The 21,706-nt window shown below is 39.6% G+C and overlaps 1 protein-coding gene across 1 annotated transcript; it reads right to left on the minus strand.

The window, feature by feature from the left end:
- Window positions 1–149: 149 nt before the first annotated feature.
- On the minus strand, window positions 150–18,956 carry LOC109482845 (neurogenic locus notch homolog protein 1-like). The gene is made up of 8 exons (XM_019785687.1): window positions 18,952–18,956; window positions 16,272–16,345; window positions 15,816–16,019; window positions 15,069–15,251; window positions 14,157–14,270; window positions 1,966–2,038; window positions 722–860; window positions 150–260 (listed from the first exon to the last, which is right to left on the minus strand). Exons 1-8 carry the CDS (start codon window positions 18,954–18,956, stop codon window positions 150–152), a joined length of 903 nt encoding a protein of 300 aa, XP_019641246.1.
- Window positions 18,957–21,706: the final 2,750 nt, after the last annotated feature.

The following is a 21,706-nucleotide window of genomic DNA, read 5'->3' on the forward strand; positions in this document are numbered from 1 at the left end:
ATGTAACAGTCAAATTTATTCTCCTACCTGCGTGCCATTCTCACACTTTGGCAAAAACATCATACAAAAGGCTGAATAGATGTCTGGGTAGCAGCTTGTTGAGATGTTGTTTAGGACCGATCCGAAGAGGAAGTATTCTTGGGAGCTTATCATCTGCTGCGAAGACAGATGACCAAAGGAGTTGGGGAATGATGTTGTGTTGTACCCGGTGAGGGGTTCGCAAATGTTTTGAAGTCCCTGTGGAAAGGGCTCGCATCCGCCTGTAGGAAAGGAACATGACAGACAAAACAGAGTAATTTAGTAATGATTAACCGCGAAAACCACGAGAGAGATGGAGAGAGAGGGGGGAGAGGAGATAGTTGTAGATATGTAATAGTAAACGAACGTGCGCCATCTAGCTGGATCAGACCTAGAGGCATACCCAATCGCGGATGAGAAGACAAACTGAGTGCAGAACTAAGACCTAACAATAGCCTGGCAGAGGGCCCAGGACAGAACCAACAGTTTTCATTCAAGTAAGCAATTCAATGATAACCCTTACAGTTACACATTCAATGATTTACGAACAATTTGAACTTAAGTCGGTATAACGATCAGCATTTTCAAAGGAATGCTCTCTAAGTAGACGAAGTAACACACAATATCAAATGGTCACACAAAGTACGCATCTATATCTCGTCACATATTTTCTCACGGCGTCAAGGCAACAGATGACTTTTACCGGCAGCTGGCTCAAGACATTCCCCGTCACCCCTGCTCGGCAGATCTGCACAGCTCCGTGGCCATTCTTCGCCGATAGCTTGCAGTGAAGCTTCACAGCTGGCTCGAACTTCTTCACACAATTCTTGGCATGGTGGGACCTGAATAATTAAGATAATTAAGATAAGAAATTAATTAGGAGACTTAATCTCAAGATTAAGTAGCGAAGGCTCTGATTTTAATGATGTGCAAAAGGCTAAGACAAAGTCATGTGGAAGCCTATAGCTACTACAAATCAAGATGTATGATGTATTTTACAGGTACGCTATCAGTGTCTATAGATATTGAGGGTTTTATTCGTATATTACGTACCAGCTGGTCATCCTCGCACTTTGGAAACACTGCTGTGCACATGAGGAAGGTAAATGACGGATGACATCCCGATACTTGGTTCAGGGCAAATGCAGCTTGGACAGTTGATGATTCTGAGGTATGGTTTAGGTAGTTCGGTAACGACGTGTTCTCATACGGCAGGAGATGGTTACAAATAGCCTGTGCTATAGAAATGATGGGTCGGCATACACCTGCACAAAAATAAAGCAAACCGTATATCTAAAAGTATCTTCAAAGATGGTCACTTGCACAAGATAGTAGATGATGATATGTATATCCTTTAGCCATTAGCTGCACTAAATGCACTTGTCTTGTCTATTCCCCCCTACCCTTTGTCTGCACCCACTTGCACATCCACTCAGCGCAGACTGCTAATAATCCGCCACCGGCGGGATAAGCAGTAACGAAGAAGAAGAAGATTATCATTGGGCCTCGCAGGACAAAAATGTCACTCAACTGTAATCTATTGGCTTTGGAATACTGTAGAGAATATACGATGTGTTTATGAATAGAAGGAAAGACGTTTGTACGTTTAATACTGCTCTTATAAGCTAAGTAGTGGTCATATCTCACATAAACTATGCATAATAATGTGAACTACTATTTACAGGTTCAACGTATCGCTCCTTGATGCATTTGCAGATGTACGAATATATGGATCTTGATAAGGTTTTTCTCAAGCTTCATAAGGAATATGAATTTTTCTGTTTCATCTAAAATTCTAAAGCAAGAACTTATAATTTCTTTTTTTGTAAATATAGAGGGAATTTCTTTTTAAAGAATGCAGCAGGATGACATATACCAAAGACATCAAGCTCAAGCAACTGAATATGATTTTGGAAACGGTCAGACGTTTCAGGCAGAATCCACTACCTTTCGTCAGTGACATTACAGAACTTGGCGCTCCCAGCCTCGTGGACGGATAACACTTTTAAAAGCTCCTGTTCTGAAACAACAGGGGCTCTTAACAAATTGTTTAACTTCGTTTCCTTTTGGACTTCCAAACATTCCAAATGTGGGGTCGTGTGGCGCAGCGGTAGCGCGTTCGGCTCGGGACCGAGAGGTCCAGGGTTCGATCCCCACCCATGTCACCGATCTTGTGCCCTTGGGAAAGGCACTTTACACGAATTTCCTCACTTCACTCAGGTGTAAATGAGTACCTAGCTTCGGTTAGGGACGTCCCACACCTTTCGAAAAAGAGTAGGGGCATGCCCCGGTGTGCGATGGTCCAAATTCTACAACCCAAATACTACAGTGTACACTACCAGGTGCATGAATGTGAAAATTATGTGAATTTCGTGCAAAATTTTAATGAAATGTGAAAAAATGTGATGTAATGTGAATCCCATTAGAAATATGTGAAACCCAAAATGTGATTTTTTTTCAAAATGTGAATCGTCAAATGTTATTTTATGTGAAACAATGTAACTGTTTGAAAAATGTGAATCGATTATGTGAAATCACACAACCCGAAAACATGGCCAAAAAAAATGTGAATTCAAAATGTGAGAAGATGTGAAGAAATGTGAAGCGGTTTTACCCCGCAAACTGAAAGCAGTCAAATGTGAAATTATGTGAAGTTCAAATCACATTTTTTCACATAAGAGGTCAGAATGTTATTTTATGTGAAAATGCTTCACATAATTTCACATTTGCCTATTCCTAGATGATTATGTGATTTTATGTGAAAATTTTTGTAACAGGTAACAAACTTATTTACGACCGTTTCTAGGTTTCCGAGATTCCTCCTCAAATAGGTGTTAAAATGCAAACACATCGGGGTGAGACAAACTTGTGGGGCTTCTCGCGCCTCCGCTTTAGGGTCTTCGCCTCAGGGGTGAGGTTCCAACTTCACGTTGAGGTGCCAATTACACCCGATTTGCATAATAAGCGATGGCTTCTGACATTTGTTCTTGGTCAGGGAACTATGGTGAAGATAGCATAAATAAGTGCGGAAAAGCGTAACCAAAGAGTTTTAACTAAGAACAATTAAACAAGGGGTTTTGACGATAACCTGCGCCCAGAACGCAAACCAATTAGAGCGCCCGACAGGGATTTCCAGCTTTTATGCGTCTCTCGCGTCAAAGCTAACATGGCTTGTGTCTAAGCCCATTCGATTCATTGTGAAAAGAGGGCTGTTACATTGCAGACGTTTTGAGTGCGTGTGCTAGGAAACGTTCTGTCAAGTGAAGGGCGGTATTGTATTTGGACTTTATTTTCAAACACTATAGTACGCCTGTAGCCTATTTCTATCCTCTTAGAATCCTGTATGTCCTTGAATGTTACAAAAATGATTTTCTGCTACCAACTGTACATTTTTCACATATTTTCACATACCCGAAGTTCACTACGGTCCGTGTCTATATACAAGGCGCTGTATGTACTGAGTTCCTGTACATTTAGAACTCATAGAATGTTTAACTCGAGGCGGATAAAACCATTTTCAAACCGATATACACCATAATACTGGGTAACTGCGGACTATTTTAATTTTCCTTTACATTAAACGATTCTTTCGTTATCAGCCTGGAACCCATAACTTCTCAGTCAACAACCTACCCGAAGTTTACTACGGTCCGTGTCTATATACACGGCGCTGTATGTACTGACTTCCTGAACATTTAGAAGTCATAGAATATGTTCAACTCGAGACAGATAAAACATTTTTCAAACGGAGAGAGACCATAATACTGGGTAACTGTGGACTATTTTAGTTTTCCTTTAGATTAAACGATTCTTTCGTTATCAGCCTGGAACCCATAACTTCTCAGTCAACAACCTACCCGAAGCTTACTACGGTCTGTGTCTATATGCACGGGGCGTATGTACGGCGCTGTATGTACTGACTTCCTGAACATTTAGAAGTCATAGAATATGTTCAACTCGAGACAGATAAAACATTTTTCAAACGGAGAGAGACCATAATACTGGGTAACTGTGGACTATTTTAGTTTTCCTTTAGATTAAACGATTCTTTCGTTATCAGCCTGGAACCCATAACTTCTCAGTCAACAACCTACCCGAAGTTTACTACGGTCCGTGTCTATATACACGGCGCTGTATGTACTGAGTTCCTGAACATTTAGAAGTCATAGAATATGTTCAACTCGAGACAGATAAAACATTTATTTTTCAAACGGAGAAAGACCATAATACAGGGTAACTGTCGACTATTTTAGTTTTCCTTTAGATTAAACGATTCTTTCGTTATCAGCCTGGAAACCATAATTTCTCAGTCAACAACCTACCCGAAGTTCACTACGGTCCGTGTCTATATACACGGTGCTGTATGTACTGAGTTCCTGAACATTTAGAAGTCATAGAATATGTTTAACTCGAGACAGATAAACCATTTTTCAAACCGAGAAAGACCATAATACCCGGGTAACTGTGGACTATTTTTACGCGACAATCTATTTATTTAGCATGTCCATGTTAGGACAACACGGGGTATGCCCGCTTCTGTTGTTATGGCGTAATAAATGGAACACGTCCTTGCTTATTTGACATCAGATTTGTGCTGCTTGCTTGTTATTAGTGAATAAAAATTAAGGAGGCTGAACTCCCCATTCTAGTTTTAATCTTGTACTTTTTTCGGTGCATACCAGGGATTCCCTTAATAACGGGTCGGGGACGGAAATATCTGGCACGAGTTTGCGAGTTTATTTGTTTGTAAACTTGTCCTAACGAGTGACTTGGGGACTCATTAATTCGGTTCTTCAAGATACTGTATAAGTTTAAAGCATTAACTTGATGTATTTCATGATGCTTACACGATATTTTGTACAGACTGCCTTTACAAACTGGACCAAAGGGATTCAAACATGTGATTCTTTACTTAAATAGTGTTTCAAACGCCTTGACTGGCCTTGTCCAAACTATCAATGTGTCGCGATATTCGGCGCTTTCACTTGTAAAATGGATAATTAGCAACATAAGAGTGGCACGCGAGAGGGAGTGGGGGGGGGGGCTCACACCTTTTGTTCGTTGATTAGTACTGAATGATAGATAACAATCACATCATACAATAAGGTAATAGGCCTGTATTGTTTACAATACACATTCGCGCGCTTGCCCCACAAATGATTAGCCCATTCAATGGAGAAGACCTACAAGTACACTTACCTTTTACATATTCTGTCAACTCACATGATTCTCGGTCTTGTGTAATCACGAATCACATTAATTTCACATTTGTTTCACCTGTCAAAAATGTGATTTGATGTCACATTTTTTCACATTTTGCGTTTTCATGAACATCACATAAATTTCACATTTCGCGGACTGCCAGATGTCTTCACATCTTTTCACATTTTGTAGTCAAACCCATTTCACATAACTTTCACATAAAGACACATTTTTAAAAATGTGACTCAGGTTAACATTGTTTCACATTTTCACTGAGAGTACGTTTCACATAAAAATCACATAGACATCGGCGGAAAAAGAACATACAGGCAGTCACATAATTTCACATAATGGGAGGAGATCCAACATCACATTTAGATAACATCTTTTCACATTTGAAAATGTGATTTTTCTGGACCGTTCACTGCAAATGTGAAAAAAATGTGACGCAAAATAATAACATTTTTTCACATAAAGGTGTCGCGCTTCAGAAATGTTATATTATATGATTTTCTGTGAACTTATGTGATAAAATGTGATGCTGTTGAACCTCAAAAAAATTCACATTACATCACATTTTTTCACATTTCCTTGAAATTTTCCACGAAATTCACATAATTTTCACATTTATGCACCTGGTAGTGGTAGCAGAATCATCAGCAAGTTGATGTTGGCTACCTTAACCTCCAAGACCTCCAAGACCAAGACCAAGATTTGTCTTCCCTTATTTGCATATCGATCAATAGTTCTTGCTTGTAAACCTTCCTTTCTGCACAAGTTCTCTAGTGTCACTAACGAAAGGTAGTGGTTTCAAAAATAATATCCAGTTGCTTGATGACCTGTTTTTGGCTTATCTTATTACCTGGATGTCTGACCTTCACCAAAGTAACAGGATAGCATCTTCATGAAAGAATGAAGAAAAGCAAACAATCGTACAACACTAGCTCACCGGGAGGATCATTATTCATGCAAACATCTGGGAACTCGTCTAGACCATCACTGCAGTCTGGAACTCCGTTACAAGTCTTCACCCAGGATATGCACTCTCCGCTAAACAAGCATTGGAATTGTGTACATCGTGCTGTTCAATGGAAACAGAAAGATATCAATACATGATAATATTACTTAACAGTTGTAACCGGTCTATGGTATTACATTTTGTATATTTTGTGTTAGATTATGGTCCAAGCATGTGCACATCCTGCTTCCCACACATAGAGAAAGCAAGCTGCAAGCATCTCATTGTATCTTGTACGTCCTTATCAGTATCCTTATACAATGTGCCCTATGTGACTATATTTTGCGCAGTTAAGTCATAGTCTTTTGAGACTGATTGACAGAGAGACAGACATGTGTATATCATATTGCATAGAATGAATTTTGCTTTAACTAATATCTCTGTGAAGTGTCTAAATGGCATTGTAAAAAGCTTCACCTCGGGCATCATTTAGATCATGTTTTATTTTTCAACAAATGATTAAGACAGAAATGATAGTTAGCACTTCAGCTTTGGTCCCACGGGAAAGCAATACATTTATGTAGCTCATATGCATGTGATACCTCAGACAAGCTAGCTGATTTGATCTTACCTGTGGGGGTGTTTGGCCCTTGAGTTGTAGCTGCTGCAGCAGTGGCTGTCGTGCTTGGTTGTTGAGTTGTAGGTGCTTCAGTCGATGATGCTGTGTTAGGTTGTTGAGTTGTAGTTGCATGGACAAATGTACATAGTCATTGGCCTAGCATTGCATGAATTTTAAGTGAATGCCATCATTTGTATTTGAAATTTTGCAAAGGGTAATCTATCAGCAACAAATCCCATTGGAACGACGTATAAACCCAATCAGATCCAAATTACACGATAGGAGTAGATTAATAATATACATGCAGGAGCACATTTCAAGTTGAATATGTTAACATTTAAGTATACAAAGTTGACATATCTGTGCGCCGTAGTCCCACCACCCCAAGACATTAAAATGTGAAATTAAATGCTAACAAAGCTATTTGAAAGATAAGATTACGTGGTAACCTCCTATATCTCATTGGCGGAAAAACTGCCAATCAGAACTAGGTGGAGAATTTAGGCCCATTAACACGTACGTAGTATTTAGATGTCTATATCTAATTGACTGTTAGAAACAGTCAAGCAGATCTAGAAGCGCTTGGTATCTCCAATGTAAATCTGAGTGAGTTGCATCGTTTTAAAGTTGTACATAGAGGGTAACAATGTGGAGCCTCTAAGAATAAAATGCAGTTTAGCATTATCTGACATATTATTAAGGTTGACAAGATGACCGAGTAAATCTGCAAGATTGCCAAAAAGTTACGATCTCTGGTGATTGTATAATGGACAATGTAGCATGCACTATATATTTGATGCACGTGTCATACTGTAGAATCGCCTGGGTCAATTTCTCAGTGTTTTGGGATAGGTCCAGAAGGTAGCTTTTTTTCACCTACCGCTTGTGGTTATCAGGGCTGTGGTTGTCGACTCTGGAGGAAAAAAATGCTATTGATTTATTCAAACCATTTAGTAACTGATTTTCTCCTCCGTAGATTACAAAAAAATGATAAAATATATATACATATATATACAGCTGTATTCTTAAAATCCCTGTCCATTCAGGTTCTTACAATTCATCAATAATGGTTCGGTTTAGTGTTATCCACTGTGGTTACTTTTGAAAAAGACACATTATCTGCAATGTTGTTCTGTTAATAAAGATTTGAATTGGCTTTATATTGTAACTGCAAGGTAAGCGGGTCCAGAAGTGACAATAGGTGCCCGACTGTACCTTCATACGTTAAACTCTTTATCCTAAATTTAGCAGCTTATGTCCCATGAGTTCTACAGTAAATAACGCCTTTATGGCCTTTGTGTTCAAAAGCACTTAAAACAAATCACCCATTGCTCTGTGTTTAGGGACATGGCAAGATGAATCCTTAACTTACCGGTTGTCGTTGCCTGGGTCGGGTTTGTCGCCTCTGGAGAAGACCAAAAAATAATTGATTTATACATACAAATATCTGAACTAGAGGCCGGAGATCTCATGTCTTCGTCAGAGGTACATTGTTCTAGAGAAATGAACAATGTATAATAAATTATTTACTCCTTTAACTACTTAATTTTTAATAATCAGTTTGGTCTTAAGTACAAAAGAACCTCTGTACTATTTTTTATGCTACAGAACACCCTGAAAGGGTTCGCCACAGATTTTACAGACGCGGTCACCCGTGTTAGCCCCCCCCCCCCTGAGTTATTTGATTTTGGACTGAAAAAAAACTTACAAGAAATTCTTCTTACTGTATTATGATGAAAGTGTCACGACATTGTCGCAAAATATAATAAGAGAAGATGTGATAAAGGAAAGAATCAGAACAGGGCGACTACTGCTGTTTTGTTAATTTATCTTTGTCACGAATAGTACACTTGTTTCTTGTCACACTGCGTTCTTTTATTCTGCGTTCTTTTATTCAATTTGTGTCCTAACATTTGTATTTTTACAGTCAGTATATTCCAAATCTAGGCATCTCGTTTTTCGGCCCTTCTTGTTCTTATCGCGCTTTCACATTAAATTTAACGTCTCCGGTGGACGTCATCCATAGCAATTACTTGGTGTGGCCGTAGAAAATAACCTGACACATCTCCAACCTATCCTCCCCCTGCTGAAGTTATAGTACAATCCCTCAATGTAAGGTCATTTGATCCCATCCCATTGTGGGGTTCCCCAGCTACATCCAGCTATCGGCTGTCTCCAAGCAGAGGTTGGTGGGGTAAGTTCGTTATTTCTAAACACAAAAGGTCCGCTACAATGACAACGGAACCCCCCACGAAGCCCATTAACGAACTTAACCTTGGTCTCGACAATAGTTATCTGCCTACCAAAAATTATAAACATGTATGTACATATACTCGAGTTATTTTGCTCACAAGCCACAAACACAAAAGGTACACTAACGTAACGTACGGACCCCCCACGAAGCCGAAAGTTGTTCTTGACTTTTGCTTTAACAACGGTAATCTGCCTGCCAAAAAATCATGGACGTCGAATCATGCCTACTAGATTTATATCGCTAAATCCACAGTCGCCCACAATGCGGCGAGACAATTCGATATGGGTCTACATGGTGGGATCCTGACAACGGTTAACGGTAAGTTCAGCGAGGTCGGTAAATTCAGGAGGGTTGGTAACGCTTAACGCTAAATTGATGTGCATGTTCGTTGTCACATGGCAGATTCGGGTACCTGAATGTGTTGTTTTATTAGTATGGCCTAGTATGAAGCACTCATTACACCAGCGCCCCGCCCCTCCTGGTTTGGTCCCCGAGTGCATCCACTGTTTGAAGGTGGGGCGTTAAAGGCCCTCGCGACGTAGGGGGCCCAGAGGTAGGCTCCCTCGGGACATTTTGTAAATCTTCAACAAGAGTCCGTAGCTATATATAGGACACATATCTCCGTGAAGTAATCATTACTCCGTGAAGGAGTAAACTGTACACCCATGCATAATATCGACGGAATACATGGCCTGTACAAACACTCAAACCCTTTCGTCTCTTTATACCGTGCACTACCATTCGGATTAACAGGTCTTTGTTAGTCTGAGAGTAAACAGAAAATATTCAAACGGCAAAAAAAAAACTTAACACACATTAAAGATTTGATTGTGTATACATGGGTACATGTAGGACAAAACAGGTACGTTAAGTGCGGATGAAAAGAAGTTACATGGAAAGGAGAACCATGCTCAGGTTGTTCTGACCGCGTCCCACACAGAACCAGAAAGGCAAATTGTAGAAGGGGACGAAACCATTTCATCGTGGTCATGAACTTACCTGCGTCACAGTTTTTCCATTCGCCCTGGTATTCCGCGGTTAAAGAACACCAGGGACGGTCACGGTCTACGTCGGTACAGGAAGTGTAGGTTACTCCTCCGTACGTAAATGGAAAATGGCACTCTGAAAAATAAGAATTTGAGTCAAAGGCATGAGGAGGGCAACTGTTCCGTTCCTGTACCTAAAACTATGCCCAACACTTTGCCCAATTCAATAATTATTTGGAAATCTTTTGTATTCGAAGCTGCACATCCTGAAGTCTAGTGACCGTCTCTGCCGGGGAATAATTCGGAACAGTATATGGGATGAAATGGTATCTCTTCAACTACAAGACCAACTGAGTTTGGTTTCTTGAACCTCTTTAATTTTGGTAAACTTAACAGAAACAAGAAAGCTATTTTGAAAAAGCCGGTCGGGGCGTATTTAGAAGAACTACCTGAAAGTTGCATATTGTGTTCCGGTAAAATTGTTGCAAGAATAAAACTAAATTGCTGTTTGAATTGTGCATGCTTTAAGTTGGATCTCCATTGAAAATGATGTCACCTTGGTGGCATTTTCCTGATAAAATAGATTCACACATTGTTCACAATATACGTGTTCTTTGCTTGACTTTATGTGCAAAATGCACACTGTGCGCAGTGGCACGATTGGTCTGGTGTGTGCAAAATGCACAGTGCTCAATGGCACGATTAGTCTGGTGTGTGCAAAATGCACAGTGCTCAATGGCACGATTGGTCTGGTATGTGCAAAATGCACAGTACTCAATGACACGATTGGTCTGGTGTGTGCAAAATGCACAGTGCTCAGTGGCACGGTTGAGTAGCCTGGTTACCAAACCTTCAACAAGAGTCCGTAGGACACAGATCTAGTCATTACAGAAGTAATCATTACTCCGTGAAGGAGTAAACTGTACATCCATGCATAATATCGACGGAATACATGGCCTGTACAAACACTCAAACCCTTTCGTCTCTTTATACCGTGTACTGCCATTCGGATTAATAGGTCTTTGTTAGTCTGAGAGTAAACAGAAAATATTCAAACGGCAAAAAAAACTTATTATGATTAACACACATTAAAGATTTGATTGTGTATACATGGGTACATGTAGGACAAAACACGTACATTAAGTGCGGATGAAAAGAAGTTACATGGAGAGAAGAACCATGCTCAGGTTGTTCTGACCGCGTCCCACACAGAACCAGAAAGGCAAATTGTAGAAGGGGACGAAACCATTTCATCGTGGTCATGAACTTACCTCCGTGACAGTTTTTCCATTCGCCCTGGTATTCCGCGGTTAAAGAACACCAGGGACGGTCATGGTCGACGTCGGTACAGGAAGTGTAGGTTACTCCTCCGTACGTAAATGGAAAATGGCACTCCGAGTCTGAAAAATAAGAATTTGAGTCAAAGGCACGAGGAGGGCAACTGTTCCGTTCCTGTACCTAAAACTATGCCCAACACTTTGCCCAAGTCAATAATTATTTGGAAATCTTTTGTATTCGAATCTGCACATCCTGAAGTCTAGTGACCGTCTCTGCCGGGGAATAATTCGGAACTGTATATGGGATGAAATGGTATCTCTTCAACTACAAGACCAACTGAGTTTGGTTTTTTGAACCTCTTTAATTTTGCATTGGTAAAATTAACATAAACAAGAAACTTTTTGAAAAAGCCGGCCGAGGCATATTTAGAAGAACTACCTGAAAGTTGCATATTGTGTTCCGGTAAAGTTGTTGCAAGAATAAAACTAAATTGCTGTTTGAATTGTGCATGTTTTCAGTTGGATCTCCATTGAAAATGATGTCACCTTGTTGGTATTTTCCTGATATGATGAAATAGATTCACACATTGTTCACAATATACGTGTTCTTTGCTTGACTTTATGTGCAAAATGCACACTGTGCTCAGTGGCACGATTGGTCTGGTATGTGCAAAATGCACAGTGCTCAATGGCACGATTGGTCTGGTGTGTGCAAAACACATAGTGCTCAATGGCACGATTGGTCTGGTGTGTGCAAAATGCACAGTGCTCAATGGCACGATTGGTCTGGTATGTGTAAAATGCACAGTGCTCAATGGCACGATTGGTCTGGTGTGTGCAAAACACATAGTGCTCAATGGCACGATTGGTCTGGTATGTGCAAAATGCACAGTGCTCAATGGCACGATTGGTCTGGTGTGTGCAAAACACATAGTGCTCAATGGCACGATTGGTCTGGTATGTGCAAAATGCACAGTGCTCAATGGCACGATTGGTCTGGTGTGTGCAAAATGCGCAGTGCTCAGTGGCACGGTTGAGTTTGGGGTGTGTAAAATCCACAGTGATCAATGGTAGAGTCTGTTTGGTCGGTCTCAGGGTCTAATTTGGTTGGATCAACGACTCTCTTTTAAACCTCCTTGGCTGGATGTAAAATGTAGAGCCTAGATTTCAGTAGAATTTATAAATGTGTACTTTGTAAAATTTTATTGAGTATAGACTTTTGCTAACTCTAAGATTCTGTTTTTTATTGTGTCACTGGTATATGTAGCAGAGGACTGTCTAAGGCGTCACTGAAACAGAAAGAAAAGATTGTCTTGTTCACAAAACATCTTACTAGTAACAAAAAGCAAAAATCTACAACAAAAGTTCAGGTGTGACGTCTTGCCAACTGCTTCGCTCATTGTTAACTACAACCCGTTGTTTTCTACTATTCCTTAGAACTAGAAATGTATGTTTTAATATATTCGAATCCAAGATCGCTATCTTTTCAACTTGTATGATAGTGTAAATGGCAAAAGTAGTACGCAACCGGCTTCGAATGGTATGATCCGCAGCTGGGGGTCTGAGGTCGAGCACATGGAAATCTCAGTACATACACTCTTATTTGAGTCCTGAATATAACCCGTTACATCCACGTCTGCGGCCAGTGTGATCATTCTTTGTAAGGTCCAATCGAGCTACTAAGAGACTCTTACAATATTTTACGATCGAAAATGCCCTGCATAATTTTTTTTGGAGACGCTCGCAACAATCTACTCCAGCACAGTGCACACTGGTTTTACTAAAAATTACATGATACTGTTCCTTATCAATATCTTTCAATGTATCTGAATTCATGGTCAGTATCTTTTGAGCGTAAATCTTACGATCGAAAATGTCCCGCAAATGGACGCACGCCCCCTCTCCCACCCAAGTACATGCACGTGAAACTTCTACACCCTCTACAAAATTTCTCTGCAAATCAGGCAACATTTTCCTTTCTTAGACTTAAATAATGAGCGTTGCAATGTTTTCTGGGCGATTAGAGGTCATGGATAAACAGCATTTACCGATTTGAAGGGTGCGGAGTCCAATACGTTCTTACCAGATTTATTTTCGATTTATTGTATGCCTCCTGGCGGAGTATTGTGGGTAGACGATTTTTCGTGTTCGCATGTGCGGATGAAAAGAAGTTACATGGAGAAGAACCATGCTCAGGTTGTTCTGACCGCGTCCCACACAGAACCAGAAAGGCAAATTGTAAAAGGGGACGAAACCATTTCATCGTGGTCATGAACTTACCTCCGTCACAGTTTTTCCATTCGCCCTGGTATTCCGCGGTTAAAGAACACCAGGGACGGTCATGGTCGACGTCGGTACAGGAATTGTAGGTTACTCCTTCGTACGTAAATGGAAAATGGCACTCCGAGTCTGAAAAATACGAATTTGAGGCATGAGGAGGGCAACTGTTCCATTCCTGTACCTAAAACTATGCCCAACACTTTGCCCAATTCAATAATTATTTGGAAATCTTTTGTATTCGAATTCGAAGCTGCACATCCTGAAGTCTAGTGACCGTCTCTGCCGGGAAATAATTCGGAACTGTATATGGGATGAAATTATATCTCTTCGACTGAGTTTGGTTTCTTGAACCTCTTTAATTTTGGTAAAATTAACAGAAACAAATTTTATACGCTAAACGATAAACATACCGATAACGCTTAACGTTGAATTAGAGCGGGCCGGCTCACAGCACGTAACGCTTAACGGAAAACGGCATGCAGGCCCTCTTCCATAGTCTTTCTGACGAAGACAACAAGTGTTCCCTGCCCGGCCTGGCAGAAGCTGTAATGGAAAAACTCACCCGTTTCACAATGATCTCCTTCATATCCAGCAGCACAAGTACAGGTGTAGCCGTTGACCTCGTCCTCGCAAGTCGCGCCATTTGCACACGGATCAGACAAGCATTCGTTTGTCTCTGAACCGACACAAAAGAAGTTCTTTAAAAGATGTTCCATGTGAAATTCCACGTTTAAATATCAAAGGCCTGACAATAGCATTCTTAAAATAATACACGGAAAAGTGTTAAAATATCTGCAATTTTGGGCATTTCCTGGCTATAAAATGGTCTTCTGCGAGAGAGGATAACTCAAGAACCGTTTGACGGATCGTGATTTTTTGGTATGTAGATAGCTTAAGTGCTTGACATAATTAGATGGCAATTATGCAGATCAGTGTCTAATTTACATGTTAATAAGGAACTGTAAATCTGCTGTATTCCAATATAGGACTATTTGAAGTTGTATAATATGTAATTGAGAACGTCGACAGATTTGATTATGTAAATGAGGACCTAATTTGCATAATTAAAGAAAAGGATAATATTTCATAGATTTCAGAGTAACTGTCAAGAATTTCATACTTACCATATTTGGAGTTTAAGTGAAGCCAAACATCATTTAACAGAGTTTATTCAAATCAGCACCTTATATTCATAATTTATGAGGAAACGCTAGAATAGCTTCCTTTGTCATTGGGTGGATAACATAATCAACTAATGTAATTAATGTAAATGAGGATATCATTCACATAATCAATGAGAAAAATTGCAATTCCTCACTGAAAAAAATTGGCGAAGGTATGGGTTCGTGGAACTCTTCCTTATATCTGTATAAAGTTTTACGTTTCACACTTCTGGCCTTAATTTCATCACGGTTGGTCTTTTGTTACATTCATTTTTAAATAGTCAAAGTAAAGTAAAAACACAAGCAGGTACCTTCACACACTAGATCTTCTCCCCTCCAGTGGCTGTTCACGCAGATTTTCCTCTCGTTACCGGACGCCCTGACATACCCGGCCGGGCAGGTGAAGACACATGTGTGGCCGGCTGGGTAGGTGCCTGCACCGCAATCACTGGTGTAACCTTCGGGGTGGCTGGGTGCACCGACACATGGGCGACCTGGAATATTATTGGTAAATCATTAGTAAGCTCTCGTTTAACACTTTATTTCAAATCAACATCAAATCATATTCCTTTCCACCAGACGACGTTTGCAACGACGTTGAGCGAGCGTGAATTAATTGAACGAACAAAATTAGATTTGAAATTGGAAGATGCAGGAGGAGATGGAGAAACATGATGAAAAGCAAATAGTTTATCCATATCTATGGTATATATTGAAATATAATGAAAGCATGCACTAGCTCATTTAGTTTTTTATAATCATAAACACCAGCATATGAATTGTGTAAGCTCATACTATGCTATGCTAGAGATCTAGACTTGATTAACAAATTAACGTTCTTCTTAAAGTACATTTATTTAGTACTTAAAATTATTTGCGTTAACAAAATCGTGTTAAACAAAAAAATGGTGTTAAACGTTATTTTGTACCATTAGTTTTTTTAGGACAAAGTACCTATTATGAAATCAAGTACTGGCATAAAAATGAGGTAACAACCCCTCTAGCCCATTTTTTTACCAGTAGGTATATGTCTCTATATTTGAAAGTTTGCCACTCACAACGACACTTCAGTCCGCGTCCTCCAGTCCACCATTTTGTCCTGCCCTTGACCTTGCACACCCTCCTTGTGCCCCCTGTGTCCTTCACACATCCCAACCTGCAGTCAAAGTTGCAGACGGTTCCATCTTGGTACCACCCTTCTGCGTTTGGCTCCTGGTCACAACTTCTTACCGTGTCTGGGAACGTCAAAGGCTTGCACCTCTCTGCAAGTAGCACATGAATATATCTCTTTTATATTACGTCAACTCTCATAGTACGTATGAAATCTAAATTTGTATTTAATACATTTCATACAAAGATACATAATTGGAAGTAAAACCTGTCATGTTCACAGAAAATCAGACATGTGCAAGGGTGGATGGAGCAAACCTTCAACATCAATTAGAACCCAGATAGTTTGCACAGGTAGGTAACATATTTTCGTTTTCAAAAAGATAAGAATCTCCAAGACGTACTTCTAACTTTCCTTCCGCCGACAGGAGCCACATAGAACACAAGGGCGAGACAGAGGAGGATGCCGATGATGGACCTAAAAAGGAAAGACAAAAAGTCATTTGGATTGAAGGAGGTTGTTGATGTAAGATTATTATAAAATTGTGGAAACCCCTGGGCCTGTGCCAAAAATTAGCCTGCTGGCCTCTTACTCACACCTTGTGCTAATGGTAGACCGGTCGAACAAGATGATTATTTGGGCAGTCAAGCTTTTTATTAGCAATTAGCAAATACACCGATAAAACATGTTCACATGCTCCCTCTGCGCTCTATCTGGCCTCTACATCTACGCAATTATTCTGTCATTATGTAGGCGTGCTCTGAAAGGTGACTAGAGTACTAGTGTACTTATTCATTGTGGCTAAAGTAAAAGTACCTGTCTTATATGGGCGCGTTCTTAAATCCTACTGTAGTTGTAAAAATTTTAGATCCTATGAACGGACTGGAGTTAATGGCCAGTTAAGTGCCAATAGCACGCATACGCTACGAGTTCTTTAATAGCCTGCATTGTTACTTCACATCCTTTCGCCGAATGTCAAATGTCAACCGACTCAGGTGTGCATGATGTCATCAGTGCATCGGGAAGCATTCCCGTGGGAACCGGGCGTTTTTGTAGTCTAGGTAGTGGGGGCAGCAGAGAATTAGTAATCTGGGTGCCATCTACTTTTTTTCGGGCCAGAGGAGCCCCAAGGACATCGGATGGCCAGCACACAGGCTAGAGAATTTGTCCAATAGATTGCTAGCGTTTTTGTCTCTATTTTAAGATCATTCTTATTCACTTCAACATAACCTAAATACCTTTGTTATTTCATTTCATTTATTTATTTACCCAGGGTAAAACATGTCGCCGCTAGGGCGTTTTTCAATGTTCCCTGCGGACATATACATTTACAAAATAGCTTAAAATAACAAATAGGAAAACAAAGGTACAACGAAGCTTAATAAACTCTGACTCACAGTGATAGCTTTTTCCTGACCCACTTGATGAACTTGATGGCCACCAAATCATTTCTACCTAAATTCCCTCCTGCACCGACAAACATTCTTGTGCACTTTGTAAGCACAAAAGTTTTTAAACGCTCTTGAAATGATATCGATATGGGCGGTGAAGAAAAGCACACAGAAAGCACATTCAAAGGCTCAATCATACAATCTGAAAAATTTTAGAGGGTAGTCCTTTGATTTTTGATTGAATATACTTAACCGGTTCAATAGCTCAATTGGTAGAGTGCTCGCTTTGTAACCGGGAGGTTGTGAGTTCAAACTCCGGCCGGGTCATACCAAAGACTTTAAAAATGGTACACACTTCTTTCTCTGCTTTCTCTGCTTCTCGGCACATATGAGAAAGAGTGTGGGGAAGGTCAAGCACACAGCACTACCAGCGGACTAGCCCCCTGTTGTAGTGCCCTGCACAACTGTGTGTCGCCAAAGGGCTACGGAAATGGACATGGGCACCAAAACCCTATGCTCTGCATAGGGCACGGGTAGAACCTTTTATACTTAACTTGGTAGTTCCTTAACTTGTAAATGGATTACGGGAGAATCGGAAAGCGACTGTCAACATGTACAATATCGGCAGAAGTTCTCCATAGACAGATCTAAAGCCACAGCAAGGGAATTTTATGGATAACATCCTCCACAGAATCCAAATCTAATACGATAGGGCGAGAACAAAACAAGGAGGGCCAAAAAAACAAGATTCCTACATTTTCAAATTTTTGCATCATAAACCTTGTTAAACAAGAAATGGTACCTACAGTATATTGTGCTAGGTTTACTGTCAACTATAACAACATCCATTGTCACTGAAAGCTAAAAGTTTTCAATCATTGTATAAATGGTTTGATTCAGTGGGAACATCATTTATAAACTTAAAAGGAATGAAATATTTTCATCACAGCATCAAAGTAATAGACAAAACAATAAAAACAATAAATCAGAGCATTGTATTTTTTCCTCTCTTCATATTTATCTGCCATCTACATTCCGGCATGGCAACAGAAATCTTTGCCCATTTTTAGGCATGTTGACCACTGTCAGAGGGCAACAAAATTTCACTGCGCGCGCTGATGTCATCCATAAAAATTACTTGCTGTGGCCCAAACAGCGGGAGTCCACTTGGCGGTCAGTAACACCAGAATGGCGAAATCTCCTATAGCCGTGGGCGTAAAAACATATTTCCCTACTCCGCATACAAAGTTTACAGGAACAAATGCTTGGATCGATATCTAAAATCTAGTACGGTAAATTTAAAAAATGTAAGACTTTGTAGTAAGGCAATAAGTGACGCATGTGCCACGTCTTTTAGGAAAAAAAAAACATTGCACGGTGCACCATTAGGAAAAAAACGATACAGCCTATTAACTTAAAGTACTTGGTTCCTGACAAGCGAGAAACAAAAACTAACTTCTTGAAGCAGCTATTTTTTTAAAGTCTAATTCCGAGGCAGTACGTATATGTGCTAACCGTCGACTCTCCAAGGTCAAACTCACCGACTCCTTTTCTCACAACCAACCGTGGTTCTAACGGACCAAATATCCCGAAAAACTGAAAAAAATTGACCGTCAATTGACTGTTTTGCGAAAGGCGTGTAAAACTGACGTCTACAACAACATTCCAATAAAAATAATCATTCGTACTCACCGCATGGTGGTAGCTACCGAATGTCCGACCTGTCTCAGACGACCTGGTGTTCGGCAGGACTGGGGCGACTGGTCTAAATGCTGTCCTCTATGACGAATCCCGGTCAATTAAGGATAGCCTCCAAACCAGGCTGCTGGTACTATTTTAATATCGTCGCCTTCTGTTTGATAACGATCTATTTTCTGACCGTCTTCTGATGGCTACGTTACTTAAACTGTGTGAGCGCTGCAGCAACCAGAAAACATTCTGTATTCATAAAAAAAGTGGTTAATAAAGGCCCTTCGAAGCCTGCGATGTCCAGCCTTCCACAAGGTTGTCATCAGCCCCAGGTGACACGACGGGGACAGGGTCACCGTACCTATTATTGTTAACAGGTTTTTCTGCCCGACTTCAAAGTAGTACTAAATTTAAATTATACCAAATTATCCGATCAGGTCAAGCGTCGGAAACAAAGACTGTTACGCCGTCAAAAAGGTCAATTGGTTAGCTTCACCTGTTTGTGCACAACTAGACCGAAATATATGGCTTTAAACACGTAATTCACCTATGGTCATCTACATATCCATATTGTAATTTGTCATGGCTTGAATGTGGTAGACTTGAGATGTGTTTATTGTATCTATACAAAATTCTGCCATAACTACAACCTTAATTTTCTCGTTGCCTAACCATGGGTCTTAATTCTCCTGTAAAGGAATTATGTAATAAACTCAAGCCTCAGTTGCTAAGAAATGTCACACTGTCTCGGGGACCCCTGCTCCGGTTGTGTGTCACCTTGACCCGCGCGTGTCATGCTTTTATCATGCTCCTACTCTGTATCTGTTTATCTAGGCCAATATGTACATAATGCTATACAAAAGAGAAACAATGTCACAGTAATGTAAAATGTAACAGTCCATTATAACATATATACATGTATTGAAGTTAGATTAGTACCTCTAGTAGAAATAGTTTATAGTTATTTTCCATTCATTGTATCCAATGCAATTGTTGCGTAATAAACTTGACTTGACTTGCCAACAAATTAACGTTCTTTTTAAAGTAACTTTATTTTGCATGGCGAATTCTCTCGTTTAGTTGTAAATATACATATGATGGTTGTATCCATTTGCTTCTCTGTAACTATACTGTCTAACAGAGCTGAACTAGAAGGGCAGCCGTGTTCTAATAATCTTTGATTCTAATGATGATTTTAAACGGCAGGTAACTGTAAGATCAAAATCTATACTCGATAACATCATCTCTTGGTAACACATAGTAGATTTTAAGTTGTAATGTCGGACAAATCTAAAAGGAAGATGCGACGATAACCGTGGTGACTTGCAAACTTGCATGTAAGAATTTCCCTAACAAATCATTCAGTATGTGTGTGTTAACAAGTGTGCACTTTGACCTCTAACCTTAAAATTTGCTTTTTTATTTTATTGACTTTTTGGACGGTGAATTTTCTCACTATATCATCAATTAAAAACGTGATGATAGTAACCATTTGCTTCTTTGTAAATATGGTGTCTTGGGACATTAAGATATGAAGCGGTGTTTTAATATCTGAGTCGAAAGAGTACTGTAACACAAAGTCACATATTCGCGGTGTGGTGATTTTGCAGTACGTGGAGAGGCACTGTGAAAATAAACCACCGTGAACATCTTAAGATTTACAAATGGTAGTATCATTCCAATGTATAAATAACATAACGTTACAACTGTCAATACAACTTTTTTTATCGCTGTACAGATATATCTCTCCGTCCCATGGTGATGTATTTGTCCCTAACAACACACAGTAGATGAAGTATCTTAAAAAAGATATTTTATCAATGAGATATTGCGATTTAATGGAAGCGTCACTTGGTGTGTTTAAGTCAGATGTCAGATGGTGTATAGTCTACCACTTTATCATTACACTCGGTACATGTATTTCAGAATTACACTCAGTAAACACCATTCTTTATTCAGAACGGCCTATATTGTGTGTAGAAAACCAGGCAGACATGCAGTTTGTGGTAAGTAATAACCATATTTTATTAACTAAAACAGTAGCAAGTTCCCACAAAGTAGCAACTATCATGCCAGCGATGTAGCACAGAAAATGAAATTTAAAATGAAGAGTTAAACCATCACATCTTGTTAATACATGTATTCTAAGTTATTAACATAATAATAGGTTGACTTAATTAATGGGTAAATCATTTTTAAATTCTTAAAAGATACATATTGAATATATGTATCTCTACAGTCTATTTAATCTCTTAATCGAATTCTATATCCCAACTGAAGTAAGGTCTTATACTGAATGCCCCTAATAGGGGTCATTTAAAGGTACAGGAGGTTAATTTCATTATGTTAATCAACACTTGCTGAAACATTTCTACAAGAATTAAAGACGGCATGCATATATATATATATATATATATATATATATATATATATAGAACTGTTGTATAACGCAAAGTCTTGAGTAAACCAGTGTTAGTGACCTTCCGTTGCCTTGAACTTTGCTAATTGCTTTCTTGAGGTACCAGAACACAGAATTTTCAAGGACACCAGGATCTATGACGCGCATATATGAAGTTGAAAACAGTCACGTCGTGATCCTAAGCCATGCAAGTCCGCAGACCATTGTGTTCTGCTACCATAAGAGCTTCATAATCATGGTTCGTTTAACTAAACTAGTGAAAATAACTGTTTTGAAATAGAAACAATGCCAATTATAAGATCATTTGCATAGTTGCTAAGGACCAGCTGATAAGGACAA

Source organism: Branchiostoma belcheri, unplaced genomic scaffold (assembly GCF_001625305.1).
Source record: "Branchiostoma belcheri isolate BF01 breed outbred unplaced genomic scaffold, Haploidv18h27 scaffold61, whole genome shotgun sequence".
Classification (NCBI taxonomy): Eukaryota; Metazoa; Chordata; class Leptocardii; order Amphioxiformes; family Branchiostomatidae; genus Branchiostoma; species Branchiostoma belcheri.